The sequence below is a fragment of the Carassius auratus genome, chromosome 2 (genome assembly GCF_003368295.1).
Source record: "Carassius auratus strain Wakin chromosome 2, ASM336829v1, whole genome shotgun sequence".
Lineage (NCBI taxonomy): Eukaryota > Metazoa > Chordata > Actinopteri > Cypriniformes > Cyprinidae > Carassius > Carassius auratus.
The window spans coordinates 120,001-137,643 of NC_039244.1; the positions used below are offsets into that span (position 1 = coordinate 120,001).

The 17,643-nt window shown below is 36.2% G+C and overlaps 1 protein-coding gene across 1 annotated transcript in view; it reads right to left on the minus strand.

The window, feature by feature from the left end:
- Positions 1-1,643, minus strand: part of LOC113111291 (Krueppel-like factor 2) — a 2,653-nt gene extending 1,010 nt beyond the window's left edge. Inside the window, exons 1-2 of the mRNA XM_026275916.1 lie at positions 1,299-1,643; positions 1-792 (exon numbers count right to left, since the gene is read on the minus strand). The exon at positions 1-792 is cut by the window's left edge and continues 64 nt beyond it. Of these exons, the coding sequence (XP_026131701.1) occupies positions 1-792; positions 1,299-1,367 (861 nt within the window). The 5' untranslated portion in view covers positions 1,368-1,643. The remainder of the gene's footprint in view (positions 793-1,298) is intronic.
- Positions 1,644-17,643: the final 16,000 nt, after the last annotated feature.

Here is a 17,643-nt window from a genome sequence, read left to right on the forward strand (position 1 = left end):
GTAGGTGCAGGTGTGTGTCGCCGTGCGCTTCCTCGGCCAGGTGCGTCGTCCCCGTTTGGGTTTGGACTCTATTAGATCCATCGGGGAGGACGGAGGAGTCAGAAGAGCTCTTTGCATGTTGGGTTGCATGCCCATGGTGTCCTCGAACATGCCGAACTGGTGCTGTGTCGTGTACGGGATCTGCATTTGAGTGTAAGCCGGAGGCGAGTGATGGAAAGCCTGCGGAAATGCAGACGGGTGCAGATGGGAGTTATCCGGACTCAACGGAGGCGTCATATTCCCAGTCGCCTGCGGAGAAACAGCCAGTCTGGGTTGCTCGAAAGACATCATGCATGAAACGTTGCCCTCTTGTTTGATTTTTTGGCAGCTCTGCGGCACCATGCCCATCACCGGCCCGTAACCGTCCATTGGTGGCTCCACTTTGATATCAACAAAGTCCTGTCTAGGGAACGGGTTGACGATGAATCTTCCCTGAATGGCGCCGTCGTAGGAGCTGTCCATGTCGGATCTCAGAAGCTCGGCCATGAGGCTGTTGGAGTACGGCGGAGGAGGAGCGCTGCATTGCTCCGGAGGAACATACGCTCCCGTCGAGTACATGCCGCAGGGCTCCGCGTGTGAGACGAACTCGGCTCCCGCCTCTAGGGGTCCCGTTGTGTTGGCCAGGATAAACTCCAGGTCCAAATAATTACTCAGATCCTCCTCATCCTTGCGGCCACGACAAGTGTCCATATTCTGTGCCACGTTGAGCAGAGAGCAGCCGCTCAGTGGTTTGTCCTCCTCACATTTCCACCTCTGCAACAAAATCAAAGGTGCTTAGTATTCAAACACTGTCATATGGTTTTGCATGACTCATTTTGAAAGCACTTCAAATTTGACATGACTCTGTATCTTCGTCTCTTTTTAAGAACTTTCTTATTAATATATATATATATATGCGCGTGTCTTTGTGTTTGTGTGTGTATATACACACGCATATATATATATGTACGCACACATATATGCATACACGCATACATAGGCAAGTAAACTATGCTCGTTATACATATATGTGTGTGTGTGTGTGTGTGTGTATATTAGATTTAAGACATAAAAAAACTAGACGTGTTCATTTCCCGATGTGTATTTTCAATATTCTATCTAGTGCAAACAAGTGGAAAATCAATATTTTCGTTTAGGTTTTTTTGTATTGCTTCTGCGGTTTTAACCACTCTGAGGTCTGGTGTCCCGCGTTACCCAAATTCCCCTTAATTCACCCTAGTTTCACCAGTTACACGTGCACGAAAGTGTCAAATACTTACATCCTCCCAGAGTTTCTCCTTCTGGTTTGCAAACGTTGAAATCGAAGGCAAAAGGCAATGTAAAGCCATTTCCGAGACGAGTATCGAGTTGTGATTATCTTCTGTACTGTTGCACTTGCTCGTGGACAGATGTCAAACTGCGCTGCGCTTTTCCCTCGAGTGAACTCCCAAAGTCATGAACAAAGTGTGTCTGGCAGGAGCGCCTCCTACCTAATAAATACTTCTCCTGGACCAATTGTGTGAGCGGAGGAAACTGCGTTCAGGGTTCCCAAATTTAGTCGGTATATAAGTCACCGTGCGCTCTCTCTACAGGTCTCCAGTCTCTCAGTGTCGGACAGCGCGCTCCGGCGCTTTTAAGCGCGTGATGACGCGCGCTCCCCTCCCCTCGCGGGGGCGCGGCCGAGAGGAGGCGGTCACTACAATCATCTGTGTAGTACACACACACAACTGTTACCAAGGCGTTTCAACAAAAGCTCGAAATGATCCAAGTGTAATTCCAGTCTCCAAACAGCCGTCATTCACCCATGCGTAATTTAGACTCCAAATATACGCGCTTTCCAATGAAAGCAAGTGACTGCACAATGAGGTTACATTTAGAGAAGTCAAATAAAGTTGTTTTTGAATGCTGATCTGGTCATTTTCTGTACAATAGATTAGTAGGTGATCCAAAAGTCAACTAGCTCTCCCTGTCATTATATATACATAGACTTGGGTGGGATGCTATAAAAGGTAAATGAGGTGCGCTCGATTACACAAGTGTCATTTATTGTAAAGAAAGCAAAACATTTGAAGAAAACTAGTTTGTATGGTTTGAAATGATAAAAACCAAATCTAGTTTTTTTGTTTGTGTGTGGTTAGTGGAGGATGGTGACAGTTGACTGATCCTTGTGTGAGCTTTACTTTATACATTTACTAAAAACCTCTATAATTGTTTGCGGGGCTTTAAAGCCAATCCAGAAATGAATACTTAAAAACATGTGTCAGTCAATCAATGCTTGAATAGACCTAGTCTGACATGCAAACAACTAGTCTGTTTACATTTACATTTATGCATTTAGCAGGCGCTTTTATCCACAGCGACTTACAGTGCATTCAGGATATACTTAAATGTTTTTTTAGCAGTATGTATAAAAAAGATCAAAAATCACAAGACAAGAAAATCATAAAGTGTGTCATTTATCCGTGCATTTTTTTCACTTGTCACCTATAGGCGTGCGTGCGTGCGTGTGTGTGTTATTTTACCAGAGATCTAAATATAAAAAATAAAAATAAAAACACAGATCTTTTTCTCCTCAGGTCTCATCTCAGGTATTGTCACGAACGCAGCATGAGCGCTGGAGTTGGACCGTGTTTACTGTAGTAAGGCTTTCATTGGGTGATTAATGTGAATGCGCGAGGCAGTGCGCGCGCTCAGAGGCGCTTTCTCATGATGATGGCGCGCGCAGCGGGTTTGTCTAAACGCGGACAGCAGGCGCCAGTCTCACCTGAGCTGCTGACTCTCTCCTCTCAGATCTTCGCCTGCCTTTTCGCCTCATTCAGGTGTAAATGCAGGGGGATGAACGGCTGGAATGCTGATGGTGGCTGGGAATTCCTGGCCTTTCTTTAGCAGCCATTAGTTTCGTTAATGATGTCCCGAGTGTTTGCAGCACGCGAGAGCCATCATGAAAGAAAACTGACAGGGAAAGAACATCTGCACAGGTTACTTAGGTTAACATCTGAAAATACACAGTTGGTTCATGCACTTTGCGTACAACACTATGGTATTAAAATGTTATCCACATGGTTATACAGTGGCTCTTTTTATTGTACAAAATGCATGCTGTTACTGAGGTTAATTTATATAAATCATTAATGTTGAGAAAGCATCGGAGACATGCCTTTTTAGATCTTTTGTTGTAAGAGGTACTTTATTGTGGTATATTTATGAATTTGAGTACCATGCCTATATTATAGTACCATAATAAGGCCTCGAAAAACCAGCACTTAAAAGAGTACCATGGTAAATTTCAGAAGAAACGTAAAAGCATGGTCCTTTTTGTAACACTTTAAACCCGGAAACCTTTCTGAATTAAATTATGTGAAATAGTAAGTCATATTGCGTTGACCTCTTGACCTCAGAGTTTCATCACTAGAGTTTATATAGCTCATAACAGTCATGAGTCTGATAAAGCGCTCAGATATGCATATGTTCCCTCATTGTCTACGTGCTCTTTGTGTTGAATGAGAATGAGTCTGGGATATTTCTAATCTCCTTAGTCATGCAATCTCAATGGAAATTAAAGGTGGCTCACCGGTTTCACATAAACTGTTATGTAAACTAGAGTTTCCTGTGCTTCTAGTTTGATATAAAAAAAATTCATTCAGAATTAAGTGCATGCCAAATGCAAATGGTCATCTATATATGTGCACATTAGATTATGAAAATGTTATTGAGAAAGCTTGTATTGACATCTCTGACTCTTCTGAGCATGCTTTGGGAAGTCTTTCTCAGGAGGAACATCTGAGATGCTAGAAACTTCTCCATGTGCTCTTTAGTCTTATTTCATTGCTTTCTGAAGTGAGATATTTTTAGAGATCTAGTATGTATGTCGTCATTCGGAGTTCCATAGAACTCTACAGGAAGTGTGTCCGGCGTGTGACGTTTAATTGATGGAATAAAATGATAAACCGTTTCCTCCCGCATTAGTCCAGGTGACCCTTGCTCACAGTGACACATTAACTTTGTGTGAATGACTGAAATCTGATACGTTTTGTGATGCAATGAAGCCTTTTCCGGGGTTCAGTACACATACAGTTAAAAGTTTGGAATTATTAAGAGTTTTTAAAGCTTTTGCTCACCAAGGCTGCATTTATTGAATCACAAATAGAGTAGAGAGAGTAATATTGTGAAATATTTTTACAATTCCAAATGACTGTTTTCTAATTGGATATATTTTAAAATGTAATTTATTTCTGTGATGCGCAGCTGGATTTTCTTCAGAAACAGTTGTGTTGCTTCATATATTTGTAAAAATCATGATATATATTTTTTTTCAGGATTCTTTAATGAACAGAAAGTTCAAAAGAACAGCACTGATTTTAAATATTATCTTTTGTAGCATTATAAATGTTTACTGTCGCTTCTAAACAATTTAATGTATGCTTTCTGAATAAAAGTATGATTATTATTAAAAAAAAATTTAAAATCTTTCTTTTACCCAGACTTATGAAAAACACTTATTTTAAATTTTAATCATTTTAATTGTAATATTTAACAATATTACTTTTTTTACTGTATTTTTATTATTAATAAATGAAGACTTTTTGAGAAAACGAGACACATTTTAAAAACATTGAAAAATGTCAATTATTCAAAAGTTTCATCATTATGATTGCACACACACACACACACACACACACACACACATATATATATATATATACTTTTTATATTTATATATATTAAATGTATTCCGTTTTTGGCCTGAAACCGAAAAACTGACAGAAAGTGGCATGTTATAAATTGCATTTTGACATATTTCTGAACACACAAAATCGCGCTTGCGTGGCTAGAAGTATTTGCACTAAAGTTAAAGTGTGTTTTGGGCTTTACATTGAGCTGGTAATCATTGCAAAATTTGCATAATGTCACCTCAAATTGCCTATAATGGGCTGTGTGGATGTGAACGACCCTTGTTGATTCAAAACCTCTTATGTCATCCCCTTCCTGATGTACACAATACATAACGGCGCATGTTTGTGGTAACAGTCGCTGTGTATAATCAGCCAAACGTTACATATTCATTCAGGTAATTTTTTCCATTGCACTCAATGAAAGCAATTACAGACGTCATGCGCGCAGGAGTTTGACATGTGTTCAGATTGTCATGGCAGAGATCCAGCACGCTCCCAGCCCACATTACATGCATCACTGCTAAATGATGTGTCAGTGTACAAGTATGTTCATGCCGTCCTGTTGAATGAATTGCAGTTTCCATCCCATGCATGTGAATGCATGTCTGTATGTTTATGTCTCTTGGCAGAAAACTAACTTATTTTGACTTATGTGCAATTAGATGCAAGAACAATGCATTTTTTTATTTACTATATAGTGATTATGTTTTTATTTGAAAGCAAGAGTGACTTCTCATATTACGATTGAAACGGAAATCGTCTCATTCTGTTCAAATGATTCATACGAATGGAGATTATGGCTGTTTTAATGAAGAGTTAATCAAGCATCCGAGCTATTATTTCTGAGAAATTATTTCCCAATCTTTCAGAATGGTTAAAAATATTGAAACAATTGGGTAACACTTGTGAAAGTTGCGAAACATGGCCGTAGTGTTTTTACATAAGCCGTGCATTCCTGAAAATGTGAGACAATGTGCTGGATTTGTGATCTGTCATCATGAACATTGCTGCGTTCACCTGATGTGACTTTCTGCATTCACGTTAGATGAGAATGCGACATAAACATTACATTACAAAACCCTATTTTACTAACAGTGCATTGTTTTATCATTGCTTACAGTGCGGATCATTCTCATGTCAGTCTCATGTCAAGTTTCGCTTGATTTGTGTGTGAAGTATGTGCATTACACCCATTTTACATTCTTGGCTTCTATGATTTACAACCTAAAACAATGTAGACACTCTTAACCATTAATACACATTAATGTTTTGTTTTCATTTTCTGCATTTTAGGCCTTTGAGACACCGGTGTCTCTAGAGAGCTGTCTTGCATGGTATTACCATGTTTTTAAAACATTTAGCACGGTAAAACTGTGTTTTCTGGAACAAGCACCACTTCTTTTACTATAGTAGGTATAACCAGACTGTCATAGTAGTGTAAATAGTTTATATAAACTAAAATTTGTGTAAACTAAACTTCACATTTAATCTGTTTTCACTAAGTTTTAACTTTATTTAACTATATTTTTTACTTTATTTTTTAACTATATTTTTTACTTTATTTTTTAACTATATATATATATATATATATATATATATATATGAATATATATATATATATATATATATATATATATATATATATATGAATATATAATATATTTTAATTTCTATTAGTTTTTTATAAACGTCCGTTTATTTTTTAAATAGATTTTCATTTATTAGTTTTATTATTTTAATACTTCAAGTTAAACTATAAAGTTTAGATTAGATATTTATATTTCATTTTTATTTGTAAATTTTAGTTCAAGTTTGAGTAGTTTTGTGTGTGTGTGTATATATATATATATATATATATATATATATATATATATATATATAATTTTTTTTGTACTTACTCATTTAAGTTTGTGTTTTTTTGTTTTCTTTCTAGTGCACCAAGATTAAATAAATAAAAATGAGAAATATCAGCATTTTTTGTCTATATATATATATATATATATATATATATATATATATATATATATATATATATATATTTTTTTTTTTTTTTCTATTAGTTTTTTTTAAATGTCCGTATATTTTTTTTAAATAGATTTTCATTTATTAGTTTTATTATTTTAATACTTCAAGTTAAGATATACAGTTTAGATTAGATATTTATATTTCATATTTTTTTTGTTAATTTTAGTTCAAGTTTGAGTAGTTTAGTGTGTGTGTATATATATATATATATATATATATATATATATATATATATATATATATATATTATTTATTTATTTATTTTTTATTTATTTATTTATTTATTTCATTTGTACTTATTCATTTAAGTTTGTCTTTTTTTGTTTTCTTTTTAGTGCGCCAAGATTAAATAAACTAAAATGAGAAATATTGGCATTTTTTGTTTATATATATATATATATATATATTTTTTTTTAATTCATTTGTACTTATTCTTTTAAGTTTGTGTTTTTTTGCTTAGTTTTAGTGCGCCAAGATTAAATAAACTGAAATGAGAAACATCGCCTTGGCAAGTAGAAGATATTAAATAAATTAGCTTTTTTTATATTCGATTATATTTCAAGTAGCAGGAATGTGGTTTTAGTTTTAGTTAACTGTAATAACCCTGGTGTGATGTGTTCATGTGAAAGTCCTCATCGTATCGTATCGTATCGTACAGAGTCCTGCGTGCATGAAGCCGAAACCAGGATCGTTCTAGAGAGCACCGCTGGAGAAACATCCCGTCCCCGTCAGCGAGTGTGTGAGTGGGATCCTGCCTGGACCTTTTATACCCAAGTTATTTTTAAACACACACCCCTTGTTTCCGTGTTTCCTCCTGAGCCGCTCAGGAAGCCTGTTTGGGCCCATTTCCTGCACACACACACACACACACACACACACACACAGATTCAGGAGAAATCAAAGAATGATTGCATTGAGGAGCGCGGCCTCTGTAAGGAAAACACAAGAAGGGTGAAAAATGAAAAACAGAGCTGGTCTGGCACGTGCGAGCGCCTCGACTGGAATTCAAAGTCCTGGATGGACTCCAGCTCTAATTTCAGCTTGAAATATTTGTGGAAAGTTCTGGAACAAGAGCTCGGCTTTCTCCTCTCCGTGCACCTGAGAACCGCTAGACATCCACATATTACACCGAAACATAGCATCTGACGACTTACTGTCTGTACATCACAGGCCTATTGAAGAAGACTGGATGTTCTCAGTGTTACATAAGACTCTTATAGTATCTAATTACATAAATCCACCTTCTCTTGATTGTGTGTTACTAATTACATAACATTTTTTTTATAGGAAGCATGTGTCTCACAAAACATGAGGAAGCATGTTAAGATGTCATAGTCGTGCTTGCGACGCAAACGTAGGCAGGAAAATGATGCTGTCTTTTAAGATCCCTTTGTTGAGCACTGCATATATCCTTCACGACAAACATAAACTCATGATGCATTGTAAAACTCTTTTATTTCCAGTTGAATTATTATTTTTTTGATTACATATCTATTGTGTTTATGTATTTCTGTGCTTGAAAGCTTGACACACAAAACTTTTGCCTGTTTAAAGCATTTCAAATGAGTCACTTGATTAACAAGTGCAAGTACAAGACCGTAGCAACATTGATATACGAACAGTTTTGTAGATATTTTGAATGACTTTTAATTTTTCTAATTTAATAATGTTGTAATTTTTTATTCTTTTTTTGTCAATATTTTGCATTCATAGATTTTTAATTTCCAATTTGATTTTAAAGTAAAAAAATTTTGTGTGTGTGTTTGTAATTTATTATTATTATTATTTATTTTATTCTTTTACATTTCAGGTTATCATTTAAATTTTAGTTACTTTTGTAGTTTATTTTATTTAAATGTTATGTTTTTAATAAAAAAAATTTTTATTAGTTTTTTGTGAATATTTTGCACTCATAGATTTTTAATTTCCAATTTGATTTGATAGTTTTAATACTATTTGTGTGTGTGTGTGTGTGTGTGTTTTGTAATTTTTATTATTATTATATTTTAAATATTTTTTAAATTTCAAGTTATCATTTTAATTTTAGTTACTTTTGTAGTTTATTCTATTTAAATTAATGTATTTTTTGTTTTTAATTTTAGTTTTAGTTAACCCTGATCAGAGCTTATGTTCATAAGTTACTTCAGAGTTCAAATATGCACAGAATAATGCATGCACAAAGGCATCAACACCTGCAGCGTATCAAAACATTTTTTATTAGTTTCTGCTTTCTATTAAAACGCAGAGAACTATACAGCATTTGTTCCAAACAGAGCGTCACGTTAACCTCGTTGCATTGCACTAACACCTTTTCACGAGTGATTGTGAGCTCTGTTATGACAGAGCGCTGCAGAAGGCCTCGGCTCGTCGGATCGAGTCCATAAGGATCTAATTGGGACTCGAGCAGCGAGTGTGGTTCTCATTTATTAGCTGTTAGCACCTAATCACGGCCAAACCACGCCAGCACGGCCTCCTCAAGTGTTTTCATTGTCAGAATGAGACGTGAAAGGTGCTTTCTGTGTGATTCACGGAAGCAAACGCTGTAGTTGCGTGACAGTTAGCGTCGTGGCGTGGGTTGTGTCAACAGTAACGCAGAGAGACATCGCTTTCAGTCCTTCATAACTCTGTTTTGTTCTTTTCAACACTCGCTGATACTTTCTGGCAGATGTTAGTTTTTTATGTGAGTGCTTATATAGATCACATTTGAAAGGCAACAAGATGTTAAATTTAGTGGATAACAGACTCTCTTTCATTTAAATCACGGCTGATTCGCAGGTCGCCAGAGAATACAATTCATGTATATTTATATTAAATATTTTGACTTCTAATGCTTTCAGTGTCCGATGCAGTGCTTTAAAACATTATTTAAGTTATTTAAACCTAATATGCAGATTCTAAATAGAGTGTCCAGTATAGAAATGTCATTTTATCTTTGCACTATAATAACTGCTATTAAATTTAACATGATATCATTATTGTTCCTTTTTTCTTAATGGATGTTCCTGCTTTTATTCAGCATGATTCATACATCATTACAAAGGAATTCATTTTTAAAATGTATTTATTTTTAATGTTTTATCATGAAGTAACAAGTTGCTCTGCCACTCTTTTTTAATTGATTAATTTTCAATTAATTATTTCATTTTTAATTAATTTATTTATTTAACATTTATTTTTTATGTTTTATCATGAAGTAATAAGATGTTTTGCCACTCTTTTCTGATTCATAAATTTTTTTTTTAAATACATTTATTATATTTATTTTTAATTAATTTATTTTTCACTTTTTTATTTCAATTCAATTCAAGTTTATTTGTATAGCCCTTTTTACAATACAAATCATTGCAAAGCAACTTTACAGAAAATGAAGTACTACAATATTAAGTAGTAGCTTATAAGTGGTGATCAGTTTTTTTATATTGAAGTAATAATTTGCTCTGCCACTTATTTTTATAGTCCATCTATTTCTCAATTGATAAATTCAGATAAATTTTTTAAGTTCAGTATCCAGTTTCTCTTGAAAATGTTACAGTATTAAACTAAAATGGGTAAAATGAAGTAAATGGACATTGCATGCATTGAAAACTTAACGAGTCTCATTGTTTAATTGCGACCGTATGATATGTTTCAGACCGTCAGCGCCTGTGTTTCTTCTCTGGTACCTAAAGATACAGAAGCAAGTGCATTTGGACATTCCAGCGGCGGTGAACTCTAGCAGCTGAGTAAACATTGCACGCTTCAACAGAACAAACCCCGACAGTCTCTTCATTCAAACACTTCAACACAGACATCTCCATCAGAAGCATGTCAATGTTCAGAGAATGTGCTGGAACCAACTGATGCATATATGGATCTCATTCCAATATCACGTGTTTAATTCATGCATCACTTTAACTATTGATTATACTTAAGGTAAGAGGTTTGTTTTTTAAATATTATGTCATTGGAGGCCAGTAGTAGAACTTAACTTCTACTATTACTAAAAATAATAAATATATTTTATTTATAAAACCACTAAAACAAAATTGTTATTACTAGAAATAAAAATAAATGCTAACTAACTAACTAAAAAAAAAAAAAAAAAAAAAAAATATATATATATATATATATATATATATATATAAACAATTAGAATTTCTATTTAGTTTACTAAACTAAAATAAAAATAAAATAATAATAATAAAGTAGACGTGTTCCGTTCACATAAAGCTTCATTTATTAAAACTAATGAATGAAAAAAACTTAAATCAAAATATTAATAAAAACTTTATTAATATATTATTGATACTAAAATAACGCTGGGTTTCTTTCATTTTAAAATGACTAAAACATTAACTAAAATTAAAATGAAAAAAAGAAAAGAAATATTAATAACATTTAGAATATATATTTAATGATATTAAAATAAATCCAGCGGGTCCTGTTCAAAGATCAGTATACCAATCTTCTCGTGCAGTTCATGACCTTTTGACCTTTGCATGAACTGCCGAAGCTCTCACACATTATATCATCCTCTTAAGCAACCCGACCTTTCCTCTGTTTCGTTTGTAAATTACACACAACCATTTGTTCCTGTGATTCAAAAACACGATGACAGTCCAGGAATAGTTTCCAACCACAGGTACGAACCTCAGAGACACCGAAACATCCAGATTTTGAACCAGGTGTCCGTAGTTTTTACAAGACAAGATCTGTGGTTGCAAACGAGTATCTGCGGCCCACCTGAGCAGCTAACAGTGAGTTACGTCACAGCAAGGCCAAAGGCTCCTCATTTCTTCTTCGTTTGCAGAGGAAACGCAGCAGGACCGGGCCGCTCTGTACTCTGACACTTATCAATCGTCATTAAACCTCTCGGGGCCTTTCGCGCTTCAGACGGTTTCCTGAGCATGCGGTGGATGCCGTCATTACGACTGGAAAATTAAGTTGCATCTGGTTCAAAACTGCTGATAGAGGGAAACCGGCTCGAACCGGTTCCATGTGACTCTTCCAGCGCAGAAGAGTGTGTCATTTTAAGGATGTTTCATTTTTCATGGCGCACTGGAAATGACCAGAAATATGTTTGCTGGTCAGATAACCCAGACTGAATAGTCGGAGGCTTTCCAGAAGAGATGCACGAGATCTCAAACTGTGCTCAGATTTGTTCAAGATAAAACTAAAATGCCAGAACATTTTTCATCAGATGATCTGAATTTTATAGGTAACACTTTACAATAAGACTCCATTTGTTAACTTTAGTTCACTACAGAGTCCAAGTGAATAAGCGAATGCCCAAAAATCAAACACCATTTTCTTGCTCTTAAATTCAGCAGGATATATATTTTATTCTTCATGCACTTTCCTGCTCTTATTCAGTACGAATCATTGTTGCATGTTATTTGAAGAAGAAAAATTATCATTTGTTTATTTTTAAATGCATTCATTTTAAAGGACTTGTTTTTAGTTTATGTAAAATCTACAGTAATTTATTTATTTAATGAATGTTTTATTGTCAAGTAATAACTTGCTCTGCCGCTCTAATATTACTATACTATAAATAAATTGTTTTCTTTTTATATAAAGGTAAAATGACTTTTGGGTCTGAAGCATCTGATATGTGATTGATAACTGAGAGCAGATTAGTCCAGATTTAGTTAAGAAGATGGGCTACCACTTCTGTTTTCTAGGTCATGTGACTCATCAAGTCGTTTCCAGTTAATCGTGATCAGGAATCATGGGAAAGTGGAACAATCCGCCCTGAATGTGGTCAAGCGAACTAGTTTTGGGAGTTCACACGGAGCTGTCAGGCCAAATGACCCTGGTATTGATGACTGTGTTATTCACAGCTCCAGTGCTGATCATGCATCCAGATTCAGCAGAGGTACAAGCGCTTGTCAGGTCAGCTGTTAAACAGTTCAACAGTCATGAGTAAATTTGTGAACCTGTTCTAGGGTGTAACCCCCACTGACTAATTACAGCGTTTGGGCTTGGCTGTAACGATGGCCACAAAGTCGCTGAATTCAACGGAGATCTGAAGATGCACGTATAGGTGTGAGCATTCGATATCGGCTCTTGCCACGCGCCGATGCGAGCGCTTCTAACAAAGCTGTGCTTTTCATTGGTCATGTGCTGAGCTGCTGTGGTCGTGTGGTTTGTGTTCGCTGTTCTTGATGTAGTTTTTCACTTTCGTAATTAGTGCAGGTAACGATAGAAAGCGTTGGTGTTGGGTTCACACAACAGGAAGCTGATGCAGGTTGTGGTTCGGCCGACACACCCTGAGCTGAATAATTCAACACTAACGCCTTAACAACTGTGGGTCTTTAAGCACCGAGCCCGAATTGATTAAATCACTGTGTACGCGGTCAGAAAAAAACGTGCTTCCGAATGCGGTCACAACATTCGGGGAAGCTGCTTTCGGGACATTGCTACTAAGTCTCTACTAGCTACATCGAAGCTTAATTAGTTTTTTAATCTGATGATATAATTGATTCACTTCTGTCATCAGTCAGTTCAATGAACCCCTTGAATGATTGTGCAATTCAGAATTGAAAAGTTGATTAGTTTAGAGTTTCTTTGTGTTTTTATTTGCCAAAACTGTCTGAAAGGTGTGTTCCGAACGTAAAGCAAACCCTTGCAACAATTACAATGTTTAAGGCTTGCCGGCTTTCCCTCAAAGCTAGTGCACATAGTGAGAGGACCTTAAAACATAATGTCGTTCTGAGCGATTGTTTTTATAGATAGAAACTATGAATCATGCAGTGTAGAGAGCTCTTAGGAGGGCAGTTGGGCGGTTTCTGCGTGCAACCGTCAAAAAAAGATATAAAACATACGACAGCTGGTAGGAGGTTGTTAGTTTTCTATTTTGTTGATTATGAAGATTTCCAGTTTGGGAATAGATTGATTTAAGTACGGTCAGCTATTTTGAGAAACAAAAAAGAACTTCAAAGCCTGTCCTGACATACATTTCTGAGATGTTTCGTGAGCTTTTGGGTAATGCTGTAATTGCCTCGTGGTATTTTCAGAGCTGTCTTTTCTCACAAACGTCTGAGTATAATAGCCGTTAAACATAAGTGAAGGAGTTTGAGGCAAGCAGGTAATTAAGATGTATTGCATTTCAAGCGCACCTTGAAATAGTAGGTGCATAGTTTGGGACTCCAGTCTGTCACGGTGCATTGATGTGTAGGTTTAGCCTGAGCTGATGGTGGATCATACAGAGAATGATCAGGGTTTGATCTGGTGCAGCTGCTCTGGGTTTGAACTGCGTGACCTGTGCTGGGTTTGGGTTTCCTGCACTGACGGGGGACAGAGGAAAATATTATGCTGGATCCACATTAGAGTTTCATTCAAATATCTCTCTGTACATCCATCGTTTTTTTGCTCTCTTGTTCTGTCTATCGTTCCAGCCATCAATCCACCTATCCATCCATCGTTCTGTCGTTCCATCCATCCATCCGTCATTCTAGTGTTCCATCATGCATCCTTCCTTCTATCATCCATCCATCCATCCATCCATCGTTCAGTCATTCCATCCATCCAGCCATCATTCTATCTATCATTCCATCCATCCATCCATCCATCAATCTATCATTCCATCCATCCATCCATCCATCCATCAATCTGTCATTCTATCGTTCCATCATCCATCCTTCCTTCCATCATCCAGCCATCCATCGTTCAGTCATTCCATCCATCTGTCATTCTATCGTTCCATCCATCCAGCCTTCATTCTATCTCTTTCCATCCATCCATCTGACATTCTATCGTTACATCCATCCAGCCATCATTCTATCTATCATTCCATCCATCCAGCCATCCATCCATCCATCAATCTATCATTCCATCCATCCATCCATCCATCAATCTGACATTCTATGATTCCATCATCCATCCTTCCTTCCATCATCCAAACATCCATCGTTCAGTCATTCCATCCATCCATCCATCCATCTGTCATTCTATCGTTCCATCCATCCATCCTTCTTTCCATCATCCAACCATCCATCGTTTTATCATTCTATCTGTTGTTTCATCCATCCATCCATCCATCCATCTATCGTTCAATAGTTCCGTCTATTGTTCCATCATTCATCCCTCCATCCACCCATCAATCCATTGTTTTATTGTTCTATCATTCTTTCTATTGTTCCATCCATTCATCCATCCCTCCATCCATTCATCATTATAGCATTCTGTCTATTGTTAAAATTGATCCATCGTTTTATTGTTCAATCATTCTATTTATTGTTTCATCATTCATCCCATTTTATTGTTCTATCATTATATCATCCATTCATCCATCCATTTATCATTCTAATGTTCTGTCTATTGTTTCATCATCCATCCATTGTTTTATTTTTTCTATCATTCCATCTATCTATCTATCTATCTATCTATCTATCTATCTATCTATCTATCTATCTATCTATCTATCTATCTATCTATCATCATTGTATCTTTTGTTCTATCATAGCTTTTTGTACTAGATGTAACTTCATTTTTATATGAATACATTGCATAATGCTCAAACTATGACTCTAAACATTATTGTTATTACAGTGCTGATGTCAGTCAGTGTGAGGGGGTGTGTCTGACGTAACTCTGCTGTTTCGCTTGGCCCCTCCCACTCTTGCTTCTCAGCAGTAGTCACAGTTTGTGTTTGTTATACATTGTAATGCCGGTTGCCTAGCAGCATCACGCCTTTGGGAAAAAGAATGTTTCCACTCGAGAATGTTGGTACGTCGTCATTGTGATGGGATGATTTTGTGGTGAAAGAGGCAGTGTGAACCTGAGGTGAAAGGTCAAGTGGGCTATTGGTCAGTGTGAGAAGGACATAAAGCCTGGAGGAGGTTGTGTCATAACCTCTGTCCTCCTTCACCTTGACTGTCCATCTCCTCCTCTTTCTCTAGGTGACCTTTCATCACCTCCAGGCTTGTGTGCTAATCAGTGGAGCTGTGGAGGACTGCTAAAGCGTGACCCCGGATCAGGGCCAGAGTGTATCAAGGCACTTGCAGACATCAAGCATCTATTTTGTTGTTGTTGTGTAAGTGCAGTGAGGGTGCAAGTCTGGACAACTTCTTCCTGCTTACGGTGCAATTTTGTCCGTCTTTGTGCAATCCATGGATTAGAGCGTCTGATCCCTAAACTGAGTAATGTGTCCCCTCCGGTTACAGAGCAGCTGTAAAATCCTATACTACCAGGCAAAAGTTTGGAATAATTCTTGTTATTATTATATAAACAATTTTTTTGCTGCTTTATACTTTTGTGGAAACTTTAATACACTACCACTTAAATAAAAATAAAATAATATACTTTTTTCAGCAAGGATGCATTAAATTGATCAAAAGCAACAGTAATAACATTTATAATGCCATTAATAATTCTATGTCAAATAAATGCAAATAAATCCAAGTTTTCACAAAAGTATTCATTTCTGAAGGATCACGTGGCACTGAAGACTGGAGGAATGATGCTGAAAATACAGCTGCGCATCACAGGAATAAATAGCATTTTATAATATATTAAAATGGAACAAAGTTATTTAAAACTGAAATAATATTAAATATTATTACCGTTTTTTACTGTATTTTTAATCAAATAAATACAGCCTTGGTGAGACTTCAAAACTTTTCCAAACTATTGTAGATTAAACAAATAGCATAAATTATTGCATAACTTAATTCAATCAAATCAAATAAACGAGGTTTGTGTGTCAAGAATCAGATGGTTTATTCTCGTTGTAGTAATACTGGTAATGTGAACGAATCAGTTCGTTCGTTTGCATTGTCATTAGACTCTGAGAATAGCATCACAGGAAAGAATGGGGGGTTTTGCTGGAGTTTCAGACCTTAACCATTTCCTGTCCCAACCTGAGCCTACTTTCAAACAGAAACGTTTAAAAGGGGGAAAAGTCCCGTAAAACACGTTCATATTCTCATTTTTACTCATGCATTGCCTGTGTCTCTGCAAAATCTGCATGCACTTATTAGCACGTGTTTAATGTTAAACTGAAATTGCATTCTTAAAGGAATAGTTTTCCACTGAATCACTGAATGCCTGTGTCAGCTTTCATTCTGAAGTTCACCCTGTTTCACTCGATGTCTCTCAGAGGTCTTGACTTCACTCCTGAAATGCATTTCCAAATTAACTGACCCGGCAACAAATCATCTCCACATTAGCATCAACATGAGCGTGAAGGCTGCAAATAGCAGTAATGTAAAAATGCTGTTATTTCTAGACATATTTTGGAGATCATTGAAGTCAACAGGAAATCAAATCATTGGCTTCTTTAAAGGAACAGTTCACACAGAAATTAATATTTGCTGTAAATTCTCTCAACCTCAGGCCATCTTAGATGTAGATGAGTTTGTTTCTTCATCAGATTTGGAGAAATGTAGCATTGCATCAGTGTCTCATCAATGGATGCTTTGCAGAGAATGGGTGCCGTCAGAATGAGAGTCCTAATAGCTGATGAAAACATTACAATAATCCACAGCACTCCAGTCCATCAGAAAACATCTTGTGAATTAAAAAAGATGCATCATTAAGACCTTTTTAACTTCAAATCATTGCTTCTGTCTAAAATCCAATCCATAATCCATAATAATGCTTCCTCCAATTAAAAACGTCCATCTCCTGTTGTCTCTCGAATCAAAATCCAGCCACATATTTGTTTAGCGCTGTTTTGGCTTGTAAATGGTTCTTGATCTGTGCAGATTTCTCTCCTGATTCAGACCAGACCAGTTTTTCACTGGAGGAAGCGTTTGGATTATGGACTCATATTTTGGCTGGAAGCAACAGTTTAAAAGTAAAAACATCTTGTTTCAAGGTGTTAATTAATGGACTGGTGGTGTGGATCACTTATGAATTATTGTGATGTATTTATCAGCTGTTTGGACTCTCATTCTGACGGCACCCATTCACTGCAGAGCATCCATTGCTGAGACACTGATGC